We start from the raw sequence: 10,248 nt of genomic DNA, 5'->3' as shown, positions 1-10,248 counted from the left end.
CAACTAATCTGTACTTCATGTTCATCTTTACAATGAGCAGGACAGTACCTGAGGGAGTAAGAGCACATTATCTCTAGGTGGAAGGATGGAAAGATATTTATTGCAGTGATAACTAAAACTGGCCATGTGATGAAACCGTTCTCTCGTACCAGTTTGCGGTGCATTCAAAAGCATTGGGGAAGAGCTCTGCCTTCCATATCCGCATGCTTTTGAATGCACTGCTAAAGTTGTGGCCAGGAGTCCAGCTACCGACAGTTTTACCATTAAACTACCGCAAGAGTTTGAATTTAGATTTTGAAGCCAGATGTTGAGTCGGAGTGGATTTCACTGTTAGTTTTATTCCAAATAGTTGCAGTTTTAAAACTGACGATTGTTTATTTTTGATGAATGTCAGTGTACTGTTGCTTGTATGGGTCTGCTTGTTGTCCTGGCTGTACTAGCTACGCTACGCGCCTCGGCGTAACTGAACTGCGGGACAGCAGTATTTGGCAAGAGGTAGCAAAGGACACTGTATCCTGGTGTTGTTGCCATTCATGCTCTCCCTTGGAATTGAACGGTGAACGCAGCGATCAGGCTGTTTCCACAGGCTAAGCTATTAGTGCATCACTTTAGCCCGATAAATAGTAGTAACAATGTTGTAAAAGTGAACTTGGCCTCCTCTAACATATGCTATTTTAACAAAATAAAAACAAAAGGTGATGCTTAAAAGGTTTATTTAGAATAAGCGAAATAGCAGTTTGTTGTAACATGATGTAACATTATTATGCAAGTGTGAAGCGTTCCAATTCTAACGTGACATCTTATTTTAAATACATGTGAAATGATCTGATGATGATGATGCTCCAGCTGTCTTCTTCCCAATATTCACTATGAGGTCATCAGGGCTATAATGGTTTTCCGTTTGCGTTACAAGCAAAAGCACAGAATAATGACATTAATAAAATAAATTATATCACACACTGTTGAAAGATATTTGGAAATGTTTTGAGTTGAGACAGAGTCATCTTAGCTGAATCAAACACATGCTTTTTGATTTAGAGCGTTGTACCCTTTGTTACAGTAGCCAACATGACATAGCCATGTCTGGTATTAAATACTTTCCCAACACCATTGCTGCGGCCACTAGAAGACAGAAAACGAGGATATGATGAGAACAGTGAAAACATGACATATCACCTCAAATATGACAACCATGGTGAAATGTTCAAATTCAAAATCTGATCTAGAGGCCAACATTACCGCATTTCAGAAATTATCTTCCTGTTTCTGCGGGAACGAATCATGGCCCAGCCGCTATTTTGGCCCAAACTCTCCTCAGTTATAATATCCTAACTGGTCAATAAAACATCTTAAAAATAATATTTGAAAACGGATGAGCTGTCACTCTGTATACACCTGCACACATAGGTCTCGACAGTCGACCACGGTGCAGAGTATCCGCCCTTCACAGTTTTGCTGGTTGGCTCGCTGGTTGGCTCGCTCCACCCCTTTACTGCCACATAGATCCACAAGAACCTGCAGACAGAAGCTACTGAAATCAGCCCAAATAATGGTAGTTCTTCTTTTGTTCCTTTACTAGCTCTAAACAGGGGTTGGATTTATGATGTATAAAAACCCTAGATTGCAAATGTTATGCATTGGCCAATGAGAGGCATTTAAGCTACTGTCCACCATACTGCTACTCAGTCCTCCATAAGAATTTGTATTTATTTTTATTTAACCTTTATTTAACTAGGCAAGTCAGTTAAGAACAAATTCTTACTTACAATGACGGCCAACCCCGGCCAATTGTGTGCCACCCTATGGGGACGCCCGATCATGGCTGGTTGTGATACAGCCCGGAATCAAACCAGGGTCTGTAGTGATGCCTTAGACCACTGTGCCACTCAGGAGCCAAATTCATGGAATTCTACAGTATTTCAATTAAATGTTTCAAAGGACACGATTACATGTATTAAAGTATATATTTTTTGTCGTGGGGAAACTAACAGTACTCTCAAAAAATTATATTTTAAGGAAAATGTTAATAGGTTTTTAAATGTTCTATTTTTATGTTTTTTTTCACATATTATAATAAAAAATGATAAATTAAGGCTTATAATGGAATATACTTGGCAAAAACAAATGTAGACATAAATAAATGCATTTCTATAGCTTTAAAAAAAATTGTGGTGGAGTACAAAAATGCTGGCGCAATGGCTTCAAAACAGCGCCCCCACCAGTCATCTCAAATAAAATTATATTGGTCACATGGCTAGCAGATGTTACTGCGAGTGTAGCGAAAAACTTGTCTTGGGTTTGTATACAGTGCCTTCGGAAAATATTCAGCCCTGTTGACTTTTTCCACATTTTGTAACGTTACAGGCTTATTCTAAAATTGATTGAATAAATAGAAATCCTCAATCTACACACAATACCCCATAATGACAAAGCGAACAGGTTGACATTTTTGTAATAAAAATACCTTATTTACATAAGTATTCAGACCCTTTGCTATGAGACTCCAAATTGAGCTCAGATGCATCCTGTTTCCATTGATCCTCCTTGAGATGTTTCTACAACTTGGAGTCCACCTGTGGTAAATTAAATTGACTGGACATGATTTGGAAAAGGCACACACCTGTCTATATAAGGTCCCACAGTTGACAGTGCATGTCAGAGCAAAAACCAAGCCATGAGGTTGAAGGAATTGTCCGTCGAGCTCTGAGACAGGATTGTGTCGAGGCACAGATCTGGGGAAGCATTTGGGAAGGTTCCCAAAAACACATTGGCCTCCATCATTCTTAAATGGAAGAGGTTAGGAAGCACCAAGACTCTTCCTAGAGCTGGCGGGAGAAGGGCCTTGGTCATGGAGGTGACCAAGAACCCGATGGTAACTGACAGAACTCCAGAGTTCCTCTGTGGAGATGGGAGAACCTTGCAGAAGGACAACCATCTCTGCAGCACTCCACCAATCAGGCCTTTATAGTAGAGTGGCCAGACGAAGCCACTCCTCAGTAAAAGGCACGTGACAGCCCACTTGGAGTTTGCCAAAAGGAATCTAAAGACTGAGACCATGAGAAACAAGATTCTCTGGTCTGATGAAACCAAGATTGAACTCTTTGGCCTGAATGCCAAGCGTCACATCTGGAGGAAACCTGGCACCATCCCTATAGTGAAGCATGGTGGTGGCAGCATCACGCTGTGGGAATGTTTTTCAGTGGCAGGGACTGGGCAGCGACACTCCCCATCCAACCTGACAGAGCTTGAGAGGATCTGCAGAGAAGAATGCAAGAAACTCCCCAAATACAGGTGTACCAAACTTGTAGCGCCATACCCAAGAAGACTCTATGCTGTAATCGCTGCCAAAGATGCTTCAACAAAGTACTGAGTAAAGGGTCTGAATCCTTATGTTAATGTGATATTTCAGCTTATTTTTAATACTTTTGCAAAAATGTATTAAAACCTGTTTGCTTTGGCATTATGGGGTTGTGTGTGTAGACTGATGTCATTGAATTTTTTTAGAATCCGTTTTAGAATAAGGCTGTAACAAAAATGTGGAAGTCAATGGGTCTGAATACTTTCCAGATGCACTGTATATAAGATATACAAAAGTTGAATACAAGCAATTCAAACCAGACCAGTCTACACGTTTTAAAGTTTGAACGGCGTTTCTAGCTTAAACAGTCTAAGAGGAGTTGAATGCTAAAGAATAATAATAAGTACTTAGAAGATTTAAGTGGGGGTCTTGCTTTACAAGCCCACAATAATAATATGAGTATGTAAGAAATCTAGAGTTGTGCATTGCTTTGCAAAACTACATTGCTTTGCATCCACACCTAATTGGTATTTTGAGTCACATGATTCAATTCACCTCGATTGACCCAAATCACTATTAATACTATGGGCAAAGTGAATTTTTAGTTTCATCAAAAATAACTTTAAATGAATCGTCAGAATAAGTTAATCAACTTTGTATGGCCTTATTCGTGCGTGTCGGAAAGTTTTTTGGGACATAACGACAAACATGAATACACACTAATAATAGCTTAGTATGTTTTGAATTGGCTACCAAGTTATTACATGCTGACCACATCACTCGCGTCACGTTCGCGAGGATTGCAAAATAAATGTACACATACATGTTATTCAATCATTGCACCTACACTGCTTGCGCACGTCTGCGCAGCCAGGCGCTAAAATAGAACTTGGTTCTATTTGTGATGCTTAACACACTGCAAGTCCCGCCTCTCCCATCTCCTCATTGGTTTTTAGGAGCCTATACCCACGTGGGTGATTGAACGATGAACTGAGGTCCAGACTCCAGTCCAGTCGGTAGTGGTAATGCAGATTAAAGTTGGTTGCCAACCACCATATAAAGTCAAAAGAAGAAGAAGCCTGAAGGAGGAGAGATTACTAGAAACTAACTCGGTTTACCCTTTTATCTGTGGATTAATTTTCAGAGTAGAGGACCTTGTGCATTTCTGGTAAAATAACAACTCAATGTTTATATCCCAGGACAAATTAGCTAGCAGCATCAAGCTAGCTAGCTAAATTGCCATAAAATGTTTGCTTATCGACCCGTCCCAAAATTAATACAATTAGTTCAGAGTTCATTTTGATATTTCAACCTGTGTGTCCTGATCGCATCGGGTGTGGGAGGACAAAATCAACCTGCGCGTGCGGTCTGGTCAGCATGTTAGTCTGTTCTCTATCATATTTTCTAGGCTAAATTACATGCTACTGCAATGTCCGACTGTCTCTCTCTCCTTGAGCGACGGCTCACTCATCTTGCACACATGCAAGTGATGCGCACAAACACATGATACAGCATGTTGATTTTTATTTGATTGATAAAATATTTTTTAATAAATTACATTAATCCCCCAAGTTTTCTGAGCAAAAAAAGTTGTGTGTGGAATTTTCAGTGTGGATTTCCCCTCCCAGGAAATCAACTCAACGTGATTTTAATTTAAGAAATCTGTCCAAATATTCTCACACATAACAGAGAGACACGTGAGTGTATACAAATGTAAGCAAAGTTTGAAATTATGTTTTAGTCAAATATATCTGACAGGCTTCTTGCGGTAAATTTTCAGTCTACAAATGATTTGCAATTAATGTTCTGGCCCCCCGACCATCCGGTCCAGAACAAAATCGGCCCGTGGCTGAATCTAGTTGATGATCCCTGACATACCGTGTACACTATATATAAAAAAGTTTGTGGAAACCCCTTCAAATTAGCGGATTCGGCTATTTTAGCCACACCCGTTGCTGACAGGTGTATAAAATCGAGCACACCGCCATGCAATCTCCATAGACAAACATTGGCAGTAGAATGGCCTTACTGAAGAGCTCAGTGACTTTCAACGTGGCACTGTCATATGACGCCACCTTTCCAACAAGTCAATTCATCAAATTTCTGCCCTGCTAGAGCTGCCCCGATCAACTGTAAGTGCTGTTATTGTGAATTGGAAACGTCTAGGAGCAACAACGGCTCAGTCGCGAAGTGGTAGTCCACACAAGCTCACAGAACGGGACCGCTGAGTGCTGAAGCGCATAGTGTAAAATTGTGTCTGTCCTCGGTTGCAACACCCACTACCGAGTTCCAAACTGCCTTTGGAAGCAACGTCAGCACAAGAACTGTTTGTCGGGAGCTTCATGAAATGGGTTGCCATGGCCGAGCACCCGCACACAAGCTTAAGATCACCATGCGCAATGTCAAGCGTCGGCTGGAGTGGTTTAAAGCTTACCGCCATTGGACTCTGGAGCAGTGTAAGCGCGTTCTCTAAAGTGATGAATCACGCTTCACCATCTGGCAGTCCAAAGGACAAAATCTGGGTTTGGCAGATGACAGGAGAACGCTACATGCCCGAATGCATAGTGCCAACTGTAAAGTTTGGTGCAGGAGGAAATATGGTCTGGGGCTGTTTTACATGGTTTGGGCCCCTTAGTTCCAGTGAAGGGAAATCTTAACGCTACAGCATACAATGACATTCTAGACGATTCTGTTTGGGGAAGGCCCTTTCCTGTTTCAGAACGACAATGGCCCCATGCACAAAGCGAGGTCCATACAAAAATGGTTTGTGTGGAAGAACTTGACTGGCCTGCACAGAGCCCTGACCTCAACCCCATCGAACACTTTTGGGTTGAATTGGAACGCTGACCGCGAGCCAGGCCTTATCGCCCAACATCAGTGCCCGACCTCACTAATGTTCGTGGCTGAATGGAATCAAGTCCCTGCAGCAATGTTTCAAATTCTAGTGGAAAGCCTTCCCAGAAGAGTGGAGGCTGTCATAGTAGCAAAGGGGGGACCAACTCCATATTAAGTGAGAAGTGGTAGATCTGTTCTAAAGTATGTGTGCTATTTCTATGCTTCCTGTTCTTAAGTTTAGTTTTTGCGTCTTTTACTTTAGGTTTTGTACACCAGCTTCAAACAACTGAAAATACAATTTCACAGCGCTTTAGATGGTACACAATGACTGCTTGTTTTGTCACAAACTGAAATTTGGCAAACTATTCAAATTTTATCAAACAGGAAATGCCGGAGCAATTTCTGCATATTGCACCATTTATATAATAAATTAACAACACTGACACAAGAATTAAACAAAAACAGAGTTTAATTTTGGTAGGTTACATTAGCTGTGGTATGTACAAGGTGTATCAGACAGAAAAGGCATCTGGTAAATCTCAGTACCTATGCTTCTATGGAAGAATTATGGTTGGTATGTCGTTACAATGGGAAGAGATCAGAGTTGAGAATACCCCTAATATGCCTGGATGTCAAAACAACCCAGAGAAGAGGCCCAGAATTTCCCAGTCCTGAAAAGAACTCACCCTCTCCTATCTACAATAGTAGCTTCTTATTTACAACAAATCTGTACATCATGTTCATATTTACAATGAGCAGGACAGTACCTGAGGGAGTAAGAGCACATGATCTCTAGGTGGAAGGATGGGGAGAAATGTATTGCAGGGAAATGGTGGGGGGGGTCAAAGCTTCAGATCCGTTGAGCAGCTTAAAGGAAGGAAAGAACCATAACTGAAACTGGACATTTGATATACATTGAGTGCATCCCTTCATGGCAGCAGTGTATCCATCTGCAAATTGATTTTTTCAGCAGGAAAATGACCCATGCCACAAGGCTAGGATTGTCCAGGAATGGTTCCACAAACAACAGTGGCCTGCCCTGTCACCAGATCTAAATCCAATTGAGCATGAGATGGAACAAGCTATTCAGAGTAGAGATCCACTACCAGCCAAGTTGACACAACTGTGGAAAGCATTGGAGTCAACATGGGCCAGCAACCCTGTGGAACGCTTTTGACACCTTGTAGAGTCCATGCCCTGAAGAAATGAGGCTGTTCTGAGAGCTAAAGAGGGTTCAACTCAATATTAGGAAGGCGTCCTAATGTTTTGTACACTCGGTGCACATGGGAATTGTTAGGTAATTACAATTTCAAAGAAACCTTTATCTGGTATGGTGACAATAGTTCTCCCAAATCTCATAATTCAAACTAGTTTGCGTTGCATTCAAAATAATTGGGGAAGAGCTCTGCCTTCCCTATTTCCGCATGCTTTTGAATTCACCGCTAAATGGTTTAATCCTTTTCCATAAGTATTACTAGTTATGCTCCAAAAAAGTTGCAAGAGTACGGGTGTTGTTAAACCCCGCTGTCCTGGCTAAATTCCCAGTCAGGCCCTCAGACAATCATGCCCACATAATCACCCCGATTCTTAATTAGTATGATGCACTTCCTCATCTGTCCACTGTGACAGCTGGGTCATGTTCAGTAGGTAACACAGGTGGTAAAATGTTTTGAAACAGAAAACGAAAACAAGTCCAGGTAGTGTCTCCCCGTTTCAGTCTTTTTCTTCTGTTTCATGCCTACTGAACTTGAGCGTCATCATCCAGGTGGAAGTAGTGGATAATAGTAAAACTATTTGAGCACTTGCTACACAATTCCAGTTCATTATTATTATTATTAATAATTGTATTATTATGAATAAAATAAGAAACCATGAAAATAACTTCTCCTGCCTTAATTTCAGTTTCAGCCGTAAACCAATACATTTTCTGTAATGGGCCTTCTGGCATCTGCATGGCTAAAATCTGTCTGTGCAACACATTAGCAGTAAGCTTATTGAGGAAAACAGAAAGCAATAAATTATCAAATAAAATGAATAAAAACACTTGTTTAAAATCTGGAGCCTCTTGTTTCTCCTAGTGAAATAGATGCCCTAGACATAAGTCTACCAGAGCCCTGCAATCGTTTCATTTTAGTGTCAAAACATACCAAAATGGCCCCACAGCAGTGTTGTATGAATCATAATTGTCGCAAAACTATTGTCCATTTTGTCTCTCATTATACAATGTAAATGAACAATTTTGAAGCAAGTTATCCTCCATTGAAACCAACCAGGACAATACACTCTCTCTTTATTTTGTGTGTATGTGTTTTATTATGGTACAAGGTGTGCATGTGTGTGTTTTATTTAGTGCTTGTGCATGTGTGTGCAGTACCGTATGTGCAAACAGTGTTTGAGAATGTGTATATGAAGAGGTGCACATACTGTCAATATTCAGTATGTTTTTGATTGTGTGATGCAGCGTTTCAGAGTGGGCTTCAGTTCACTGGTTTCACAGGCCTGGCTGGACACTCAGCCTTCACGGACCTCCACATGCTCACCTCCACTCTCTTCCTAGCTCAATGTGGTTCCCTGTGGCTCAAAGGTTGAATCATGAAGGGCACAAAGACTCCCAAGCCCTTCTGAACCATTCAAACTCAGGTTGTCATGTTACATGTTTCTCCCAGTCTGGGTGAACCAGGAGTCACTTGATTTCTGATTCCGTAGTTAGTCCATCCTTCCAGCTCCTCCTCATGTTAGTAACCGCAACATTATTCTCTCTGTTGAAGTCATCACAACAAGCAGATTTATTAAAATCCTGAGGACTGGACGATAAACCTCCCCCCTATCTCTGCCTCTCCCAGTCAGAGACATCCCTCCCCCCTATCTCTGCCTCTCCCAGTCAGAGACATCCCTCCCCCCTATCTCTGCCTCTCCCAGTCAGAGACATCCCTCCCCCCTATCTCTGCCTCTCCCAGTCAGAGATTTCCCTCCCCCCTATCTCTGCCTCTCCCAGTCAGAGACATCCCTCCCCCAGTCAGAGTTCCATGGTGGGTGTGTCCACCACGGGTGGGGTTGGTGGGTGTGGTAGAGATGGGACAGAATACAGTTTCCCGGAGGATGCATCTTTACCACACTAGTCCAGAAGGCTGCGGTAACACCAATAAACATTAGCTTGCACACCGCCGTTAAAACACCAAAGAAGAAGAAGCATCCCCGCCCATGGCCCATCATCACGCCTTGTACATGTTGATGGGGCTGCTAAGCGCCAGCTGGCCGTTGGGCGCCACCTCCATGCTGGCCTCTTCCTCCAGCAGGCCCGACACGTCCCCCATGTTGGGCAGGCTGTCGTGGTAACTGCTGATGCTGATGTTATCCTCCTTAAGCTCAATGGTCCAGAACGGAGCGTTCAGTTTGCGGTTGCGGTACTCGCGGTAGGTATAGACACCGCCCGCCACGCCCATCAGCACCACCACTACCACGATGATCACCGCGAGGATGATGACATTGAACTGGGTCCAGGAGACCTCGGAGATGGCGGCCGTGGTGTTGGCGAGAAGACCTGGTGTGGTGCTGGAGGCTGTGGTGGTCAGCTGAGTGGTGGTGGCGTTAGAGGTGGAAGTCATAGTGTGGCCACTAGAGAGGGTAGTGGTGGTGGAGCGCAGGGTCAGGGTGGTGTTCTGCTCAGGGGTGGGAGTGACTATAGCTGGGGAAGAGAGGCAAGCGTGTCTGTTAAGCACAAGGAACACTTCACTGTCTTGTCTCTTGATAAAGGTCACTGCTAATTGTTTTACTATTAAGCATCCTCAGCTTTGTTTGTTTATTATTATTCAATGGTGATTACAGGAGAATATCTCAGTCATAGAAACGTTAATGTATATTTAACTCCGTGTGAAATTCAACACTTTCACAGTGTACATATGAATCCATTGTTATAATCTGGTATTATATTACCACTTATAAGAGTGATGAAAAAATAACACTGCATTAGAGGTACATTGTCAAAATGTTAATTTAACACAGACAGTAAGCGAGATAAAATTTAACACTACCAGAGTTAATTGCTTTGAAGCGCTTGTCATCCACATGAAAAGATAGTCGGTAGAACAAAGATGATGATTATTATTAAATGACTC

At 42.3% G+C, this 10,248-nt stretch overlaps 1 protein-coding gene across 3 annotated transcripts in view; it reads right to left on the bottom strand.

Annotated features, from left to right (window-relative positions):
• Positions 1 to 6,584: 6,584 nt before the first annotated feature.
• Positions 6,585 to 10,248, bottom strand: part of si:dkey-220k22.1 (multiple epidermal growth factor-like domains protein 9) — an 87,625-nt gene continuing 83,961 nt past the window's right edge. For all 3 annotated transcript variants that reach the window (XM_014142628.3, XM_014142636.3, XM_014142645.3), the window contains one exon: positions 6,585 to 9,818. In XM_014142628.3, coding sequence (XP_013998103.1) covers positions 9,346 to 9,818 — 473 coding nt within the window. In that variant the 3' untranslated portion in view covers positions 6,585 to 9,345. The remainder of the gene's footprint in view (positions 9,819 to 10,248) is intronic.

This window comes from Salmo salar, chromosome 01, assembly GCF_965601325.2.
Source record: "Salmo salar chromosome 01, fSalSal1, whole genome shotgun sequence".
Taxonomy (NCBI): domain Eukaryota; kingdom Metazoa; phylum Chordata; class Actinopteri; order Salmoniformes; family Salmonidae; genus Salmo; species Salmo salar.
Note: the sequence above shows the minus strand (reverse complement) of the source record. Positions and strands in the feature narration are given on the sequence as shown.